The sequence below is a fragment of the Cetorhinus maximus genome, chromosome X (genome assembly GCF_964194155.1).
Source record: "Cetorhinus maximus chromosome X, sCetMax3.hap1.1, whole genome shotgun sequence".
In the NCBI taxonomy this organism is placed as follows: Eukaryota; Metazoa; Chordata; class Chondrichthyes; order Lamniformes; family Cetorhinidae; genus Cetorhinus; species Cetorhinus maximus.
In genome coordinates, this window is record NC_135917.1 from 5,335,739 (window position 1) to 5,357,911 (window position 22,173).

Sequence of the window (22,173 nt, forward strand, 5' to 3'; positions counted from 1 at the left end):
CAATGATGATGAGGAATTTCTTCTTTCAGAATATTCCTAGTGTTTAGAATTATCTTCTCCAGCGAGCAGTGGAGGCTGGGTCATTGAATATAATCAAGGCTGAGTTAAACAGATTTTTGATAGAAAAAGGAGTCAAGGGGGACAGGCAGGAAAGTGGGGTTAAGGGCACAATCAGGTCAGCCATGATCTTATTGAATGGCGCAGCAGGCTTGAGGGGCCGAATGGCCTTCTCTTGTTCCTATTTCTTGTGATCTTACTGCCACAATAATAAAATCCTTGCGTGAAACCAGAATTAAAATACAACCTACAAAGATTTTACTTTCACTCTAGCTACCCAGGCTGAAAATAAGTCAAAAGCAAAATACTGAAAATGTTTAAAGTCTGGAATAAAAACGGAAAATGCTAGAAAGACTTCACAGGTCAGGCAAAGCCTGGAGAGAGGAACAGAGTTCACGCTTCAGGTCAACCACTGATTCTGCTACTTAAAAAGTCATTGATCTGATACCTTAACTCTCTCCCTTTTGTTCAAGTGTTTAATCTACATCTCTAAAATCAATGAGTGAAAATTCTAAATCTCACATGACTCAGCACCACAAAGCAATTTGGTGGGGGAGGGGGCACGAGACACCAATTATTGTCCTCCCTACCTGGGGGTCAAAGCCAACTACCTCTACTGCTGCCTGTCTGAGATCAGCTAATTCAGCACAGATCAGGGCTGCAATCTGGGACCTCATTAGTTGTAAAGTAGCTTGACCCACTGAGTCACTGGGTGAGCACAGGCCCCTCCCCACCACCTCTAACCCGTTTTATGTATTTCTAGTGTAGTCTTGTTCAGCACAGTCTTATACAGCCAAGTAGGAGTCAGCAATTGAAGTAAACATTTTCTTTAAAGGGGTATGCATTGTACTACATTCAGGGAAACAGTGATTCTGTTACTAAATTAACAGCACGGAGGAGTGGGGAGAAGAGAATTCCAAGCATGCTTACAATACCTCTTTTGCCAAGCAGAGATGCGATTTAGCAAAAGTGGACTGGAAACAGCTACTTGAAGGTAAATTAGTGGCAGAGCAGAGAGGAAGCGAGGAGATAGAGTGAGTAAGAAAGAAATCTGACACAGGCACAATGGACCGAATGGCCTCCTTTAGTACCATAACTCACAGATTCTATGAAATAGTAGATTAATGGCTGATAATGCAAGGGACATGTAAAGGACAGCATTGCCATCAGGATTCCCTTATGAAAAATAAATCAGAATTCTGATTCATTTTTTACATACTGGAATTTGTGCAGTTTTATATTTGTGCACATGAAAAATTATTTACACTGTTTAATTTTTCAGAATGTTCATTCTTTAAAATATACCCTTCAATAACTCTCGACTAAAGACAAGGATCAGCAAATTCTGAAGCAATGGACTGAGCCAAGTAGAAGACAGCCAATTGCAGACAACAAGAGCCTCTTTAACAGATTTAACCAGAAAGTGGTTTATGCTAATTAACTCCAAGATCCCTTTGGCAAAGTAAATTTAGCAATCCAACTGCAAGGCCAAACAACAGGACCCCACAACTTCATAACACTCTCTCCCTCTTCTGCAATGCACAGGCAGTAGGACTCAACATTCTCCCCTACCGATGACATCCATATGATAACTCACCACCCCATCCCACCCCTCCAAATTCTATGCATCAACTCTCACCCTCTCCATTATCTTACTTTACCTCTCCATGTTTCTATTTTGTGCTCCTCCAGTTCGTAAATCTGAACCTGTGTGGAAGGGAAAAAAATATTTGAAATTAGCCACAATCCCCAGAAATCAATTGGTAAGCTGCTGTCTTTCCCACCTGTTCGGTTGCCTTTCACCACACTTCTTCCATGCCTCCTTCCCCACTCCTCATCTTAATGCAACTCAAACTGTGGGTATCATCACACAAAGTACTTCTACAATCAAACAGGAGGCTCATTTGAAAAAAAAAAGTCTCACATTTCTATAGCGCCTTTCAAGATGACAGGACGTCTCAAAGCCCTTTAGAGCCAATTAAGTGCTTTTTTGAAGTGTAGGCATTGTTGTAATGTCAGGCTCGGAAACATGGCGGGCAATTTGCGCACAGCAAGCTCCCACAAACAGCAATGTGATACTGACCAGATAGGATGTTTTAATGATGTTGGTTGAGGAGTAAACATTGGCCAGGACACCAGGAAGTACTCCCCTGCTCTTCTTCATAATAGTGCCACGGGATTTTTTACGCTCACCTGAGGGGGCAGGTGGGGTTCTCTTAAATGCAAGCCCGACTCCCTCTTGGTTTTTACCTCAGTACTAAAGACAGATTTCTGGGTAGGATGCCTGTGAGTTACCTGATCTTAGCCAGGCCAGTAGCAGGGCAGCTACAATTAGCCTTAGTTTCATCCCACGGCTAAGGGGGCAGAACTGGAACCAGGTGGATGAGGTATCAATGGGTGGCCAGTGCTCATAGAACTGCATCCTAGCACAGGAAACCTTCGAGGCAGGCGGAGCCAAAACCAGGGGAAAGACTGAACAATGTCCATACAGTAGCGCAGCTGAAAACAGATCTTCACTGAGACAATGATAAAGCAGGCTGTGACTCAAGACCTGCGTCAGCTAATTGCTAAACAAAAGCTCACTTCAAGCACCAAAAGTCCTCCTTAAAACCACAGTATTTAAGATTGTGTAACCCCAGCCTACATATATACACAAAGAGCAAACGTACCAGTGGCGATTTGTAGTATCTGTGTAGAATATTAATGAAATCTGTGATTGTGAGCATGCCTGCAACAGAAGACCAGTCAAAATGAAAAGCAGATTATTTCTGTTCATTACGTATCAAGGATTACAATTCGTAAATTTCATTTGCAAGCTTTTCATTAAAAAAGAACAACTTCCTGGTTAAACATGCATACCATGTCTTGCACGGTGTTGTGGATGAGCACGAGAGTGAACAACCATCAGTTTGTTTCCATTACCTTTTACAACTAATTCACAAAGAAATCAAACTATGATCCAGGTGACTGTGCACTCTTCAGTCCCTAATGGCGCATCTTTGTGTAGCATGGTGAACCATCTCTTATATCGATTCATTCCTGCAAGGAATCCAGGTCATACAGAGCAACAGCTCTGCTGATTTTATTCTGCACCCACTTCCCGAGTGCAGACCAAACACAAACTGTGCACATTGTCACGTTGCCAAAGTCACCTGAAAAACGCGTCACAGGATAGCACCAGTGCAAAACCTTGCCAGCACAAACAAGCTTCTAATGCATTAAAAAATGGTAATCTGTGATAGCACAATTCACATTTTAATGACTGAAAAGAATCCACTATCCAGGCCTCTTTTCAATCAAAGTTGTGTTGGCTATGAGCAACGTTTCACTTCACATACACACAGCAGAAAGCTTGTATTTGGAACAAAGGAAAGGGCACTGAAAACATGCCTCCCCACTTGTACTGCTGTGAAAACAACCAATATTGTTCTCAGTGGGGCAGTATAAAAGGTGGCATTAAAAACCGGTCTTCACAGCCCATTTGTCCATGGGAAGGGGCAGGCTTAACACACTTCACTCTACAGGAAGATGAGCAAAAGAATGCCATAGTCTTTGTGCAATTTAAACATCTCGCACACAAGTGAATTCTTCCAATTCAAACTACCAACTCTGTCACTGGAAATCAGGAGATCAGCTAGTTGAGCACTGATGCAAGTGAAAGCTAGGACATGTCTGACCTATTTGCTGAATCATTTGGGAAGCAAAAGCTTAGCAGCACACACACCCCACTCTATGAATCTGCCATGTGGCAAGTCATGTCCTGGCAAGGCACAAGCTAGAAATGGTGCAAGAGCTCAAACACAAGCCCTCAGTGCACACTGTGCCAACAGCAGGCCAATGACAACATCTGGCAAGGGTACTGCTGGGCAGAAAAAAAATCAAGGTAATGGTGACATTAGAATCCAGGAACGCAATTATGAAGCCATTGACTTCCATCTCAATTGTGACTTGTCTCTCATCAATATGCAAGTCAAATTCCAAGTGTCTAACCAGAAACTCCTAGTCTTGCACAATTTGGCTGACTTATCTCAATAATTTATTAACTTCCTAATTACAAGTGTGTAACATAGCATGTCAAAATTGCCCAATCTTACTGGGAGGTCCTACATCTTGCAACATTACTCAATGAAGACAATTTACATTTAGCCTCAACTGTCTATGAGTTGAGATGGTTTACAAAGAAAATCATGGGTACTTTATACATAAAATTTATAGCACAGAAGCTGGCCATTCAGCCCAATTGGTTCATGTCGTTTACATAAATGTTTATACAATTTACAAACGCATCACAAGGTGTTTTTCTTTACGGAGAATAAATATGTAATTTCTGCATTTATTGTATATTTCTGCCACAGAATGCAAAGAGGAGAAAATATTGATACATTTAGGCTGTTGGTATGGTTGCATTCATTGCTAGAAATTACAGACTGGGGTTCAGTATAACTTCATAAGCTTCGAGGTTAATGGTGCATCAGACCCGGGGATGGAAAGGCTGTTAATCTGTCATGCAATTCTAACATTTGAAGGTAGCTTGGGCGTGTACCGTGGGTGCCTGTGAGAAAGGGGCTACAGACACGAGTTCCAGGCAGAGGACATACATTATCACTTGTGACATCTATCCCACAGATGTTTCACCCCCTGCTTGCCATGAGGGTTTACAGCAGAGAGGCTGCTATTCGGCCTGCCATGTCTGCACCGGCTCTCCGTAGGAGCAATTTACCTAGTGTCACTCCCCTACCTCATGCTTTCCCGTAACCGGAGAATAACTCATCATGCAGCTAGCAGTGACAGCCATGTCAGCTTGTCAGATGGTGGATCATTCACCAGGGTCTGTAGCAATTGGGAGGCCCATCAATTTCGAACCAGCATTGTAATTGCTACACAATCCAGTTGGTTGCTATTGTAGCAATACAGTTTCTCTTGAATTATTTCCACTAAAGCTTCCTGAGAATTACTTTAAAAGAAGTGCTGCAGCATCAATAGAACTCACCCACAAAGCTTTGTGTTTTGCTATCCCATAGTGGAGCAGCACGGACTCCATTTGAAACCAGAGCAAAGAAAGCCTTCTTCACCTGCATGAGAAGAGAAGGAAAGAAAAGACTGAAGATTTTTGATATCCATGAGGATTACAATTCTGTGGCGTGGCACAAGCATGGGCAACCCAACCCTTCCTAATGGGGTCTGTGTTTAAATCTAGCCTAGACTGATCATTTCACTCTACCCAACAGCTGGAAGTGACAGGCCTATGGGCAAACCTAGCTCAATCATAAATGTGCAGGGCCGTGCCCCTTAATGCCCCAAGCAGAGTCAACGGGTAGCTGGATTAGACATTTAATAGATGCTGTAAGTATTAATTTTCAGTGTGTGGCCCAGAAATTAATTCTAGAAATTTCCTGCTACCCTGCTCAACACTCTGCCCTCAAGCAACATCATCAGAAACAGGTTAACTGATGATTCACCTTATTGTGGTTTGTGGTATTTTTCTATGCATAAACGGTTACCTCAAAGTCATTAATTATATGCAAAGTGTTTGGAAACATTGCAGGATGTGATAAGAAAGGCTACATGTAATGCCTCAAGTATATCAGCACTGAGCTTGGGACTAACATACGCGCACAGGCTCCATCGAGTGGGAATAGCTGCAATTGTTGAACACTAGCACAACTTCAACTCCACACCCCTACATTACCTGAAGAGAAGTGTCAAACACCACAAGTTTGGAGCTGGTGGGAACAAGATCATAGCATCTGTGTGACTTCATAAAGCGGGTGTAGACCTCACTGTTGGAGTCGTTCACTGCAATTAAAGAGAGAGTGTTAGCAGTCCAGCTTCTTCAGATTACATGACTTCTTTCAAACGTTCAGGACTGGCTAGAATCACAAACAATCAGCCATAACAGACAAAAGATCCTGCAATATGTTGAGATTTTTTTTAAGTTTTGTAATTTCATTTTTCTCCTCTTTGGCTACCCAACTCATTCTCTGGCTCAGAGGGTGAATGGATAATCTGCTTCCAGGTTTCTGTCAATAGCAGAGTTCGGACTCCTGATTACTGTTGGAAAGTGTGCAAGTATGGACACTGGGCAAGAGCAGATTTGGGCTTGGTTGTAATTTAGGGCTTAGTCCTTTCAGAGGAATGAGAAAAAAATGGAAAAAATAGTGCTTAAAAAAATACTGCACCCAACTGGCCATCATCACCCTCTCTATTAACATTATTGTAGAAATATAGAGGGAGTCAGAAAGCATGAATAAAGGCAAATTGGAATCACCATAGATCAGTGGTATGACATGTAGTGGCACCATTATAGCATAGAAAATGTCTCTTTTGGCAGTGAAGCAAATCACTGTTTGCAGCCACAGAAACAAGTTGAATGGATTAATTTAGATCTTTTCATTCACTTCTGATTGCTAGAATTATATGGCTTTGTTCAGCGTGCAGTTGAGATGAAACAAATGTTAACGTTTAAAAAGCGAGCACAACCTGACACGTGAACCAGAACAGTTCTATGAAAATGACATTACCAGGTAGGATACGGCTTGGCTATAAGTGCTGACCAATTGAGTGGTCTTCACCATAAAATTTAAATTGGGTGGCTAATACAATGCAGTTTAGTATACAAAATATGTATATTTTTGAAAGTTGAACAAGTATTTGAGATTTCAATTACTGTATTAAAAATGTTTTATTTTGTGACAGTTTTCACACTGGGTGTACAGTTAAGTCAATTTTAACTAAATGGGAATTTGATAGCATTAAAAATTAGCTGCCAATTTTTAAAACTATGAGTGGATCTTCAGCGTTCTCTACCATTTCTGATTACTGCCAGTAAGTTTCCAATTGTGAATATAGAATCGCAAAGGGGCTATTTGGTCCACCCAGCTTGACCTTCTATGGAAACTTCCACAGCATCTAAATATCTCTTGAATGACTCCAGAGCTTTCCCCAGGTATTTCCACTTTGTCAATAACGGTTTCCTGGCATTAGGCCCAAACTCTTCTTTTTAAAACCGGCTTCTACCCATGTTCCCTTGTCCTGATGTCATAACATAACTTGTGTGTGTGCAAGATTACCATTTTCTAGTCCACTTAATTTCTTATATACCTTTATAAAGGTCTCCACTCATTTTCCTCCTTTCAGGATTGAAGAATTCAGGGTTTTCTAATCTTTGCTCATAGAGTAAATTCAGTTCTCTGAACATCAGGGAAACGGCCCCTCTCTGCAATGCTTCCCAGGTTTGGGTGTTTTGTGTGTGTCTCAATGAAACAGGCTTGACAATGCATTGAAGATGCGGCCTGATCAGAGTGCTGTACATAGTGTCACAAACAGCACAATGCCATAGACTTGCACTCTGCTGATTCGCCAATATAATTGCTACTTGATGATTGAACATGGCCCGTGTTGGGTCTACAATCGCTCTTCAAATCGCGCTCAGCCTCTTCCCTCAGCAAGGGCAACAGTCTGCAAAGCATCTGTCACTTTCAGTATGTAACATCTAAAATTTATCTGTATTGAATTTTTTCTGCCCGCTTGCAAGTGTTGTCTAGGGCCTTCAAGAGTTCCTCAGCTGTCTGATCAGACCCTGCCATCCCAGGCCATTTAGTTTGTCTGTGGGTTGAAACCAACTTCTGTTGAGTTTCTAAATCCAGGTCATTTTGGTGAATATTGGTGTATGCGTCATCATGATATGGGATTTTCTGTATCTGGATTGCATCCGGCAGTATAAATGTATTTTATGTCAAAGGATTCTGTCGTGTGGATACAGTAATGCTGAGTTCAATGATCATTTGACTTGAGGACAAGTACAAGGCTACAAAGAAGGATAATCATTTGCAACACCACAGCACATTGAAGCAAGAGGTTACCCATAAGGAAATGAGTGAGACCATCCATGAAAACAAGCTAGAGTGGGGTATCCCAGAATTAGGAGTATAGTCAGCCTGATTTGCATTTGTGACCAGGACTCCTGACTGCAGTGCTGGCTTAAGGGCAACAGGAAAGTCACAAAATACGGCAAGTCAGAGCTCTTCTGTAAAGGGAGAAAAACAGCCGGAACTGTAGTTCACAACTAAGAAGAGTAGTCTTACACAGAGTGCTTGAGGAGTTAGTTCTATACGAAGTACAAAACCTTGCGGGTTAACAGCTTGACTCAGTTGGCTAACTTTGGTCCCAGTCAGAAGGTTGAGAGTCTAGGCCAACACTCCCAGAGCAGGACTGAAGGATTATTACATTGTCAGAGGTGATGTCTTTTGGATAAGACATTGAGCTGAGGCCCCATTCGCCTGTCCGGTTGGACATAAAAGGCTCCAGGGCACGATCGGAAGAATAGAAGGGAGTTTTCACAATATCCTGATCAACATTTCTCCCTCATTCAGCATCACCAGAAAAAACAAAACAGATTAACTGATCATTCATTTAATTTGCTGCTTGCAAAAATTGCTGTGCACAAACTGACTGCTGCATTTGCATACTTAACAATGGCTGCCTTTTAAAAGCAATTAAATTGATTGCAAGGTGCTTCCAGACATCCCGAGGACATGACAAGGTGCTAGATAAATGCAAGTCCTTTATTAGTAATTTCAGGACTGTTCTCGCTGCGATGTGCTGGGCCAGCAAAACCAAAACAGATTTAGACGTGTAGCTCGGAAGAAAGCGATGAAGTGAGAGTTTTAGATTCCTAGGACATCCAAAAAGTTCACGAGGTGGGACTTGCCATTTTGGTATCAATGTCCTTGCCAAGAGGATATATAGGACAGTGCACAAGAATTTAAACTAGTAGGGAGGGATGGAGAAACTAGAACGAAAAAAGGAAAATTAATTGCAGAAAGGTTAAATAAAGGAGGATTGCAGTGGAAGACACATTTAACCAACTATGGTTAAAATATGTATGAATGCTAAAAGCATGTACAATGAACTGTATGAACTTGAGGCTGTTGTGGCAATTGAGAATTATTATATGTCAAAAACTCCAAAACATGGTTAATTCTTAACAATGGACAGGCAGAGGAGATCTTGCATACCAGACATACCTGGGAAGTGAAGAAAGTAGACTGATTGGCATGGGTTAAGCATTCCAATAGAAGCATGAGTGTGAAGGGAACAAGGATAATTCTTAGGATTGGCTGTAGACTGCTGGGTCAAAATGAATGGGGGAGAATACTATATGGAGAGATAAGAAAAGTTGTGTGGAAACAGAAAAATCATTCTAATGGGGGATTTTAGTTAACTTAATGTAAACTGGGAATGCCCGAGCGGTCTAGAATTTGAGCTTCAGAACATTAGAGAAGCCATGATAAGGAACTCACACCTCCATTTAGTAAAGGCAAGTGTACCATATAGTATAATGGAGATGGAAGCAGTGACATCCCAGGTGGTCACATATGACAATAAGCTGAGAAAACCAATATTGTAAACTAATACTCAATTCATACAATTTCATGGCAACAAGGGATGACTTTGATGTTACTCGTAGGATTGCCCAAGAGAGGCTTAAAAAGATGCAGAAGCAATGAATCGACAGGAATGAAATCTACAACGTATTGTCAGTCATCGTGAAAGGCAAGTCCCACAGAATAGGAAATCAGCCAACGTGATATTTATGTTCAAGAAAGGCAATGGAACAAGCCCAGGTAAATACAGACGCACGAGACCTGTGTCAACACCACGTCAAATAATGGAACTGATTGGGAAGAAACCTGAATGCTGCTGACATAAAACTTATTTAGTAAGTGGTAGGCAACATTGCTTCTGTTTTTAGGGGGGGGCTGATCTGGCTCGTCCAACCTTTAAGAAAGCGACATTCAAACTGGAAATTGGAAAGTCCTGTGATCTAGTATAGGGGTGCTCAAACAGTGACCAGGAAGGCACATGGTCCCAGAGTCCAGACAATCCAGTCCACGAAGCCCTGACAGCTCAGTGCTATTTGCGCTTATTTCCTGTTTGCTGCTTTTCCCGTTTGAATTTTGTGGTTACGGAGACTTAGAAAGGACTGTTTTTAGCGCTCTTGCCTTATTGATGGACCAATCCTAAATCAGAACACCAAGCTCTGTTAGCCCGAGCAACTTGAGCTGTGCGGAAATTAATGGCAACATGGGCATAAAGTTTACATGCAACCCAAGGCTTCTTGGCGCATACTTATGTTGCCCCTGAAATCAAAAAGCATCAGTGCCCAATACGGTATACCAAGGCTTCCAGAAATTCTTTGAAGTTCCACATGAAAAGGTGCTCCACAAACACAAGGCAGTAGATGTCCTAAGTAGATACCCTAATTCGTGAGGTCAGGCTGTGGAAATGTACTGAGTGGTGCATCCCAGAGATTGGTGCTGGAACTTGGATTGATTCTAATGTACAAAGGTGACTTGGGTTCAGAAAGACAGAGGAATTGAGTGCGACACAGGAGCCAAGGAGTTACAGAAAGAGCCACACAACATGTGTAAGCAACTATGACAAATGAAATTCAAGTAGGGGTGCCAACCCTCCAGGATTGGCCTGGAGTCTCCAGGAATTGAAGATCAATCTCCAGGACACTGCTGTGTGCAGCCCTGGAGAAAAATCATCGGGACACTAAAAAAGATTGGGGCTTTATTTGTCGTTTTCTTTGAACATTTCTCTTTTCCAGATACAAAAATATTGAAAATAGGAAAAAAAGCTGTTTGACAGAAAGTCAAGCATCATCCAATTGGGTAATGAGTCTTTTTGCTTTCCAATTGGCGCAGTGCTTCACATGGATGGCTGTGTTGGCTGACAAATGGCTGGAATGTGGGGGCAAGTCATGTGATGAAACCTCCAGGAATACATTTACACAATTGACAACCCTAGATATAAGTGCAAGACCTTGTAGAGCGGATGGAAAATACAGGAGATGTACCTAATGAATGGCAGTGAACTAAGTAGGAAGGAGACCAAAAGGAGGTTGGATAATGATACTAATCTCAACATTGCCTGCAACCAGTTGTTGCAAAACAGCAAACAAAGCAAGCACAATACCATGCTATTTGGCAAATTATAAGGCTGGGGCAGGAGTTGGCAACTCATGGCTCCTGAGCCACACACAGCTCTTTAACGTCTCATTTGTGGCTCCTAAACTTTTCCAGTTGGATCGCATTAACATAAAAAAGGCCTAAAAAAAAAATTAAGTCAAGAAAATGTCTAATCCACAAAATAGATGGCCACATAATTTTCCTTCTGCATTATTCATTTGCTTAAATCAAAAACTTAGCCTCTACAGAGTCAGGCTTCAAAATAATATTTTTAGGGATTATTTCAGAAAATATATGGCAATTGTGGTCTTAAACAGATAAATTAAAGTTCAAACTACCCAGAACACTGCAGTCTCCGAGTTGTTGACAGTTCATCTCATGATTCAATTCACAGATGTTAACGAATTTAGCATTCACAATTATTTAATGCTAGAGTTTACTAAATTATATAAATGACATTAGGAAAAACATGACATACAGGGTCTTATCTGACTTGAAGCAGTAAGAGCCATGTTTTTAATGTGGAAATAAAAGGCTAATCATTTTGCTGCACTTTACAGTTACAAATGATTAATTTAATGAGAAACACCATTGTGCTCTAAAGAAACCTGTTCCAATGGCATGACCATACCATGGTTATGGATAATGCATAAAATCTGAACATACATATGCTAGAGATACAAAAATTCTTGGGATGTAAAAACTGGATTTTTTCCTGACCTATATACAGGATTGAAATCCCATGAAATTCAGTAGTAACTGCTGCCATTTTGATAAACAGAGAGAAGTTAAAGCAAAATGGCTTTTTAATCACATCAAATAAGTGCATAATGTGCCTTAGATTCGCAATAAACTATTTTTTCTTACTAAGGTATGCTTATAGCTTTACTTCATTCTTTAATTTTTTTTTTGTCTTGCGGCTCCCAATAGCTTTTACTTTAGGTGAATATTGTTTTAAAAAGGCTCTTCAGGTTAAAAAAAATAAAGGTTGTCAACAGCTGATCTGTGACTATCGTGCTGAAGCCAAAAGTTGAAGAGACTATCAGTCAAGATTGACTCCTGATGTCAGAGCGCCAAGTTATGAGGGTAGGCAAGAAAAATTTGGATTCCTCAGCCTTGAAAGGAGGTGAACAGCAGACCTTATATCCTGAGCACTATTTCAAGTTTAACCACAAGCTGCAGGACAAGAGGTCAGGAGTACTAAACAGCAAGTGCACAACTGATGTCAAGGAAGCACTTCCTCACAAAGATATTAATACCTGGAATGGGCTCTGGGTAGGGTAAGAGCCAAAAACTCTGGAGTCATTCAAGGGGCAGTCAGCTGCTATGGAAGAAATAACTAAACAGCCTCCCTCAGATGTAACAATCTTTGCGATCTAGTTCAGAAACAGTAGAAGTCCCAGCACCAACCCTGGGGGCACTCCACTCAGTCCATTGCCCCCAACTCACTTAACTACTCCCTACCAATTCACCTCACGACTAATTTGATATCTAAGTCTTACTAGGATATTTAAACTAGTACTGAAAGAAAACATGGACTCATTTGTACTTTTTTAAAAATCGCTAGACTGGTGAACAGTGCTCAAAGGGTGCAGACCAGTGCAAACAGTTGCCAACACGGGGCGTAAGGAAAGCTTAGAATAAAATGGCTTTAAATGAATATACCATCTCCAGCAGAATTCAATTTCTCCAAGTCTTCGAAAACAGCAATAGCCTGTGGGTAAAGGAAAGACAAATAATGAAACTATATGTTAAAGCACCAATCTGTCAGAAATCTGAATATTTCAAAAGGGGCGATATTATCAGTTTTGACAACTCTATTTGGACATCCAAGGATTTATCAATATCTACCTGAACACCCATCTGGGCACAAATGCCCTTCCTTCAATTACAAGCAGGGGACAAAATTCCGTCTGTCTGAACTGGTACAAGGACTGTTTGAAAAGATGTGATTCCTGAATGGAAAACCTTTCCAATTGCAGGTCTCCATACCCAATGCTTTTTTTTGCGAGGCTGGAGGAAAGAGCAGAAACCAGAACTGGCACTCAGCAGAGGGTGCAACGCACTGATCTCACTGCATCAGTCTGAGTAGCTTGGGAGAGAATGCTTATGTTCAACCAAGGCTGTAGCAACTTCAGGCTGAACCAAATTTGACTTGCGCAGGCAGAGTAATAGCGAGCAGAGAACTAAGGAAAAAGCGATGCTCAAATTGCTGCAAGTTCCAGTGAAGCACAGGCTTGAAGCACAATCAAGAAACTCAAATCTCTGGCCAGTGATATTAACTGAGATCAAAACACTGGGAAAGTTAACTGAAAAAGTGGAATGGGAAAAACAATGTGTATTCATTCAAGTGACAGCATGAGGAGGATAGCAAGTATCTCCATAGAGTTGGGTTTTCACTTGGAGTCAAAACACAATCGCAAACACAAAAAAGATAGCTTTGATGCATGAATCCCAACGCAAACACAAAAAAGATAGCTTTGATGCATGAATCCCAACGCAAACACAAAAAAGAGCTTTGATGCATGAATCCCAACGCAAACACAAAAAAGATAGCTTTGATGCATGAATCCCAATGCAAACACAAAAAAGATAGCTTTGATGCATGAATCCCAATGCAAACACAAAAAAGATAGCTTTGATGCATGAATCCCAAGTTGAACAAAGAAACTTGTGGCAGGAAAGTTACTAATAAATTAACACAATGGTGGAAATAAACAGGTTAGTCAGTTACTAGGAAATACATCAGCAATACAACCTCACAACCACCATTAATTGAGGCATGCATAACAATAGAAGGGTTACAATGAAGCATAGCAACACCAGTTTTGCACTAGGTTTACAAACGCTGCTTTTCTATCAATCTTTAGCTGATCAAGTGAAAGCAAAGCAAATGGGTTTGTTTAGATTGGCGGCCTGGGACTGCCATCCTGCTTTGTTCTTAGCGCTTGTTGCTGGCCTAATTGCAAGCCCTTTAAAGCACAGCAGCACAATTTTCATGAACTTCAGTGTACTAGCACATCTTTGTTGGCATTGCTCATGGTGCAGATGAGGGGGCACTCAGCAGAGCACATTCCCTCACAACGCTGTGTTAACTCAAAACTATTACAATTACGTAGCTCTTCCTTTAGGCTTTTCCTTGCCTAGTTGATGCTCTAACTACAAAGCTGAAAAAAAATTAAGAGCTTCCATCTCACTGAGGAGGCTTCAGGCCAATCCACATCTAACAACCTGCTCTGAAAACTCTGCAATTTATCACAGCTATCAAAAACCGAGACCATAAGATGTAGGAGCAGGAGTATGCCATTTGGCCCATCAAGACTGCTCCACCATTCAATGAGACCATGGCTGATCTGAATCTTCAACTCCACATTCCTGCCTTTTCCTCATAGTTTTTGATTCCCTTACTGATTAAAAATCTGTCTATCTCAACCTTGAATATACTTAACGACCCAGCCGCTACAGCCCTCTGAAGTAAAGAATTCTACAGATTCACTGCTCAGAGAAGAAATTCCTCCTCATCTCTGTCTTAAATGGGCAACTCCTTACTCTGAGATTATGCCCTCTGGTCATAGACTCTCCCACATGGGGAGGCAATCTCTCAGCATCTACCCTGTCAAGCCCTCTAAAAATCTTATATGTTTCAATAAGGTTGCCTCTCATCCTTCGAAACTCCAATGAGTACAGGCCCAACCTACTCAACCTCTCCTCATAAGAAAATCCCTTCATACCCAGGATCAACCTAGTGAACCTTCTCTGGACTGCCTCCAATGCCAGTAGACGTTTCCTTAGATAAGGGGACCAAAACTGTTCACAGTATTCTAGGTGTGGTCTAACTAGTGCCTTGTATAGTTTTAGCAAGGCTTCTTATTTTTATACTCCATTCCCTTTGAAATAAAGGCCAACATTCCATTTGTCTTCCCTATTACCTGAACTTGTATGCAAGCTTTTACTGATTCACGCACGAGGACCCCCAAATCCTTCTGTGCTGCAGCTTTCTGCAGTCTTTCTCGACTTAAATAATATTCAGCTCCTCCATTCTTCCTGCCAAAGTGCATAACCTCACATTTTCCCACATTCTATTCCATCTGCCAAGTTTTCCCCCACTCACTTAACCTGTCTATATCCCTCTGTAGGCACTTTGTGTCAACCTCACCAATTGCCTTCCCACCTATTTGTGTCATCTGCAAACTTGGCCATTCACTTCCCTCATCCAAGTCACTAATATATATTGTAAATAATTGTGGCCCCAGCACTGACCCCTGTGGCACTCCACTAGTTACAGGTCGCCATCCTGAAAATGGCCCCTTATCCCAACTCTGTCTTCTATTAGTTAGCCAATCCTCTATCCATGCTAATATACTACCCCCAACACCATGGGCTCTTATCTTATGAAGTAGCCTCATGTGCGGTACCCTATCAAATGCCTTTTGGAAATCCAAATATATTACATCTACTGGTTCCCCTTTATCTATCCTGCTTGTTACCTCCTCAAACAATTCTAATAAATTTGTCAGGCACGATTTCCCCTTCATGAAGCCATGCTGACACTGCTTGATTATATTATGCATTTCTAAATGCTCTGCTATTACATCCTTTATAATAGACTCTAACATTTTCCCAATGACGGATGTTAAGCTAACTGGCCTATAGTTACCTGTTTTTTGTCTCCCTCCCTTTTTGAATAAGGGTGTGACATTGTCAGTTTTCCAATCCTCTGGGACTTTTCCAGAATTCTAAGGATTCTTGGAAGAATACTACCAGTGCATCCACTATCTCTGTAGCTACTTCCTTTAATATCCTCTATTTGTGCTGTTAATTATTTTATTTTGTTCCGAATACTACATGCATTTAAGTAAAGAGCCATTAATTTTGCCTTTTTACCAGTTTTTCCCCCTTCGATCCTATTTCCTGCTGTTTTTTAATGTTTGCACACTCTGTCCCTTCCTGTCACACTCTGGGTATCATTACCTAAATAGCTGCCCTGCAATGCTGCCATATCCTTTTGCTTTGTGAGCCTACGTATCCCCTCTCCAGACACCTCCCCCTCTATTTAGTTTAAAGCCCTCTCTGCAGCCTTAGTTATTTGATTCGCCATAACACTGGTCCCAGCACGGTTTGAGTGAAGCCCGTCCCACCGGAACAGCTTCCTTCTACCCCAGTACTGGTGCCAGTGTGCCCCATTAACTGAAACCCATTCTTTGATCCACGCATTTAACTCCTTGACTTTATTTACCCTATGCCAATTTGCCCATGGCTCAGGTAGTAATCCCGAGATCATTACCTTGGAAGTTCTGCTTTTTAATTTAGCTCCTAACTGTTCAAATTCTTTCAGCAGAACTTCATTTCTAGTCTTATCAATATCATTGGTACCAATGTGGATGACGACAACTGGATCTCTCCCCTCCCACTCCAAGTTCCTCTCCAGTCCTGAGATATTCTTAACCTGGCACCGGGCAGGCAACACAGCCTTCGGGGCTCATGCACACGGCTGCAGAGAGCAGTATATATCCCCCTAATCATACTGTCCCCTACCACTACTACGTTTCTATTTCCTCCCCCCACTTGAGTGGTTGCCTGTATCATGGTGCCATGGTCAGTTCGCTCATCCTCCCTGCAGTCCCCGCTATCATCCACACAGCTTGCAAGAACCTATCGCAGGGGCCACAGCTCCTCGAACACTACCCCTTGGGTCCCCATACCTGCCTCACCTGCAGTCGCACCCTCCTGTCCCTGATCAAAGGCCAAATCTGAGGGGTGTGACCAGCGCCTGGAGCAAAGTGTCCAGGTAACTTTCCCCTCCCTGATGTGGCTCAATGTCTGCAGCTCAGACTCCAGCTCCTCAACTCGGGTCCAAAGTTCCTTGAGCAACATATTGTACGTCAGACATCAAATAGGAGTTTCACCTTGGAGTAGTGGACAGAAACAAAAGCAATGTTTTTTTTTTTAAATGACCCAAATTGCTGACAAAATTGAAAATGAGATGTGCTGTGGACACACAACAGAGGCCAGACCATTATTGTGATTGGTACCAATACACCATTGGGAAAATTGACCTGATACAATCTACTAAATGTACAAATATACTTCTTGCACAGTACTCTTTGGTCACAATTTTAAATTGTTCCCAACCAATGACAGGTCTGAAATTACCATCAGAATAGGAGCAGGCCATTCGGCCCTGTAGTAATCTGATGTGTAATATACCTTGAAGACAAATGTTGTTAATGTAAGATCACATGATCTTGGTGCCCAATAGCAGAGTAGCACAGGCTACCTCTGCAGTCATTAGCTTTGAGTTCGAGTCTGAAGAGTAAAGACAGAGTTTTGAGTTGTAAGCGCACAAGTGTAGCTGCCAAGTTCCTTTTGTAAATGAACAGAATGTGTTTCTTCTAAGAACGGTCTACTGATCTTCTCTGTCTTGGTACCAACTCGGTCACCCCGAAACAAGCATGTAACCCGGATCCTTTAGCCCCAACAAACCAAGGGCACTGGATCCAACAGTACCCCTCAAGCCTCAATTAGATCATGGGCGATCTGCATTTTAAGTCCAGCCCTCGATACCCTTGCCTACCAAAAGCCCATCAATCTCGGTTTTGAAATTCTTACTTAACCTAGCCTCAACAGGTTTTTGTGAAGAGTTTCATATTCCCAATACCAGTGCTTCATCCTTGCGTTACATAGCACGACATACCCTCTGAAGACAAGCTTCTGGCTGCTTCCACAGTTTAAGTGAGCACTGGAGAAAGGTTAGACATGCCCACCCTGATCTTTCACTGAAATCCTAGCGAAGAAGGGTAGTGTGTTTGTGTGGAAATGACACACACTCACCATTCGTGAAGCCCCACTGACAATAACGTGGATGGGTTACTGTTTTAAAACAGCCTCCCAAATGAGCGAAGAGCTCATGACTAGTATAATCAAACTTTAAAACTGAAAGACATGGGGTCATGATGGAGAACATTCCAGGAAACAGTTGGTGTGGGGTTGGGTAGGGGGAAAGGTTAGAGAAAGTAGATTTAAATGTCTAAATAATCACAGCAGCAGCACTGGATAGGAAGCAGAGACCTGCTTACACTGCTCTCAAAAGAAACACATTTCAATAGCAGTCCGCTAAAACCTCAAACATAAGGAGCATTTTCTTCCTAGAGACTCAACTTTTTTTTGACAGCTCTTGACTGCTATGGGGTGCAACATTGTTGCAGAACTGAGTCAAGGCTGGCTGAACGTAATTTACACCGATGGTTATGAATCAAACACTCAGAAAAAGGAGAGCGCGCATCACGTTCCAGAATCCGGTTTGAACATTGGAGTCATGCTTACGTCATTGCGAAGCATCACTGTCATCGTGACAACATAACTGGACCCTCACAGGCTCAAGTGTGGTCACAGGAGAAATCCCCAACCTATTAATAATTAGTTAGGAATTGTACTGGACACAGTATTAGGCACTGTACAATTCAAACTGTAGAACTGCATTTATAGTGTCTTTTTAATTTATATTCCGGGAACCTGCCATTGAAAAGATGTCTCCCATTGTTAGTGTTATTAAATCTGGGTTCGTATGGCACTACAAGGCTTACAGACCCAAAAAAGATTGGCTCCATGAATCTGCAACTGGTCTACAGATAGCACACTTCACAGCCTGGAACTGGCTCCTAGAATTGGAATTGAAAATAATGGGATAAAAATAGCTCATATTTCCAAACATTTGGTTAACTCGAATGGTAGATTAGCAGCCGTCACAAGGTCAGAGCTTGAAGCGCTAACCTCTCAGCACCCAGGCTACATTCTCAGCATTCCCTCAAACAAATTACACAAAGAATACTGGGCATCATCCAACTGATCTGGACTTGTTTTTGAGGTGTTCATTATGATGAAACACCTTTCCAATTGAATTCAGAAACGACGCTGACTTTTGGTGTTTAAGAAAGAATGATGGCCAGCTGGCACTGTTGCCAGCTTTTGTAGGAAGGTGCCATGGTTTGATTGCCAGGCTGTGTTAGCTGATTTCAGTCAGGGCAGCAGAAAGACAATTGGGTTCAGGGCCCTTGCATAGGGAGGAGCTGCAAGGAAAACAAAATCAGCCAGGGTGATTATTCCTCAGGTGGTGCCGGTTGGAAAGTGCATGTATCTGAATGTCAAGCAAGAACAGATGTGGGCCTGGCCATGACACTCTCATAACCGAATAGAACAAACTCAAGTCCAGAGAGAAGAAAAAGGAAATAATTTTTAAAAATATATATATTCTCTCATGGGATGTGGGCCAGCATTTATTGCCTATCCCTAATTGCCATCGAGAAGGTGGAGGTGAGCTGCCTTCTTGAACTGCTGCAGTCCCTGTAGTAATTAAAGAATTAAAGTGGGGAGTGTAGGGAGAGAAGAAAAAAAATGTCATTACAGTAGTCCCCACCGTTTTTAGGGGCACATTAGTCTTGATGTTCTTTGCTCATTATACACAATGGACAATAAAACAAAAAGTTAAGTGAGCAGTGTATTTTGTAATCAGAACAGGACATGATACAGCAACTGCCCCTCCTAATTTGAGGGGAGATGGGGTGTTGTCATAATGTCGCAGATGCCCAGGCTAATGCCCTAGTTCCAAAGTCATATTGGACTTGAAATGTTAATTGTGTTTCTCTCTCCACAGATGCTGCCAGACTTGCTGAGCTTTTCCAGCATTTTCTGTTTCTTTTAATGCTCTGGGGACATGGGTTCAAATCTCACCATGGCAGCTGGTGGAACTTAAATTCAATAAATAAAATCTGGAATTGAAAGCTGGTCTCAGCAACGATGACCATGTAACCATCATTGATTGTTGGAAAAAAAAACCCATCTGGTTCACTAATGTCCTTCAGGAAAGGAAATCCGTCATCCTTACCCAGTCTGGACCACATGCGACTCCAGACCCACAGCAATGTGGTTGACTCTTAACTGCCCTCTGAACTGGCCTAGCAAGCCACTCAGTTCAAGGGCAATTGGGGATGTTGGCCTTGCCAGTGATGCTCACATCCCATGAAAGAACGAAAAAATTGTCAGCGGATGCATCAGGAGTCTCCCAAGATAATTGCACCGCAATGGAGATGCAAAAACTGCCAGGCTTTGCCTGAAATCAGCACAACTTTTTAAGTTGATTAACTGCCCAAAATACTCGGTCTGCTTGACAGGTTATAAGCAGTGCTTTTGTAATTGGCTCCTATTGTAATGGTGAACAGTTAGCCCCATTTGCCCATGACGAGTGTGGCCAATGCTGGGGACTACATTACAGAAACACAAGAGTATTTCTATCTGCTACAGCATTCTCTCTGACAAACAGAATGGGCACTCTGACCTATTTAGGAAGTGTGCGCAGCAGCTAGTGATGCTGGCAAGAAACTGGAGTTCATGGGAAAATGTAATTTAAGCCATAGAACATCCCCAATTTGAAAATTTAGAAACTAGAGGTATTCAAAATGTGTTTGCAGTCCCTGTAGATTGGGCTGGGAAGGGATGAGTCAAAGTCCAATACAAACATAAAAAAAACCTTGTGTACAACATCTGCCCACCCACTTTCCAGCACTGCGAATGGGGTCAATCTGGAACAGAGAGGGCGTTCCTTCCTTTTACTCTGGGCAATATTGACAACTCAAGTTTCAAAGTTGACTCAAAGATGCAGGCGATATTTGACCTGGCTTCCAGCTCAGCCCAGGCTGATGGGATGGAAGACACTTCTCCCTCGCTCTGGTGTTTGCAATGGTCTTCAGTTAAATGAACTTGAGCAGCACCAAACCAGTTTCTAACAGCAACAAACCCACAGTACAAAACTGGCACAATGTATTTCTATCACTCTCATTCAAAACATGCGTATGGCTGGTTTGGTACAGCAAGATAGTCAGTCTAAGGCTGAAAGTTAAGGTGTGGGGTTGAGGCAGTGTTGTCCTGGATCTAACCCCACGCTATAACCTATCTGGGAGCACTGCAGCTTGGCCACACCGGGTAAAAGTAGAAAATATCCCATTCTCAAGAATGTAATCCTCAAGGTGAGTTCCGACCAATGTTTACCAAATGTGGGAAGAAAACAGATGACAGCACAGGCACTGTATCGAATGTAATCCCTTTGTGCAGTCGGGCCAGTGATAACCATTCTCAGGCAGACAGAAGTGCCATTACCATAAGATTTCAGCAGCCTCAGACATCCATCGAAGCAGTCTGCTCTCCTAATGGGAATGGTACGCAGCAATTTAATAGATCTTACATAACTGCATGAGCCCACACTCATTAATCACCATTCAATGAATCAGCTTAAGAACAATAACAATGGGTTTGATTTGCATGATAACTTTTGCAGCAACACTTAATGGTGGCAGAATGGCAAGTAATGGCATGGCCATCTGTGTAGTGACTGGTTCCAGACTCTCTGCCTTTTACTACTATTGCTCTGTTACTGAAGGATACACATAAGCAATTCAGGGATGATTTTTGCTCCTTTTGTCGAGGTGGCTGGTTTTTCCTCATCTCCTCTCCACAGCAAATGAAGCCAAGATTGGGAACTCAGTAAAAGAGTGGACATTAAACGTATTTGAAATGTCTGTGCCTTGGTGAGTTCCATGTTAAAAACAGCAGAAACTGATGACATACTAGAGATGTTGCTCCGTTGCTTGCACCTATGTTGAATAACCAATTAGCCAGTTACCATTCTCAGTTACCATAGGGTCCTCTGTATCACTTTGTTTCACTCACCTTGGTTCCACTCTGTTTAATCAGACATCTTGTTTAATATGACGTCAAAGCTGCTAACACATTGCACCAAAGTTCGTGGGCCGACAGCTTGACAATTAAATTTGTTGTTGGAGTTATTGTGTTACCATCAATGCCGCACAGATAAAAAGGAACATCCCACACTTGGTCTATCCCATTTTGACGGTAATAAAAGCATCGTACAATCAGCTCACATTACACAATGCACGGCTCCTACTAGTATAATAACAGCTTTGAATATTAGTTATTGCCTGTGGTGCTGCTCTTGATAAATCAAAGCATATGCTGTTTTATAACAAGAAATGCACAATGTGTTAAATGTAGGGGATCTCTTGTGGTTCTGCTTATGGACAAAAAAAAGAGGAAAATATTGCATCTCCATCTTCCTCTAATCGTGTCCCTC

The 22,173-nt window shown here is 42.0% G+C and overlaps 1 protein-coding gene across 2 annotated transcripts in view; it reads right to left on the reverse strand.

Annotated features, from left to right (window-relative positions):
- LOC144672663 (5'-AMP-activated protein kinase subunit gamma-1) overlaps positions 1-22,173 on the reverse strand; it is a 49,999-nt gene that overhangs the window by 12,265 nt on the left and 15,561 nt on the right. The window contains exons 2-6 of one of the 2 annotated variants that reach the window (XM_078534538.1): positions 12,699-12,747; positions 5,747-5,853; positions 5,048-5,129; positions 2,727-2,785; positions 1,719-1,764 (exon numbers count right to left, since the gene is read on the reverse strand). In XM_078534538.1, the coding sequence (XP_078390664.1) occupies positions 1,719-1,764; positions 2,727-2,785; positions 5,048-5,129; positions 5,747-5,853; positions 12,699-12,747 (343 nt within the window). The remainder of the gene's footprint in view (positions 1-1,718; positions 1,765-2,726; positions 2,786-5,047; positions 5,130-5,746; positions 5,854-12,698; positions 12,748-22,173) is intronic. The other variant, XM_078534539.1, reaches the window with a different exon arrangement.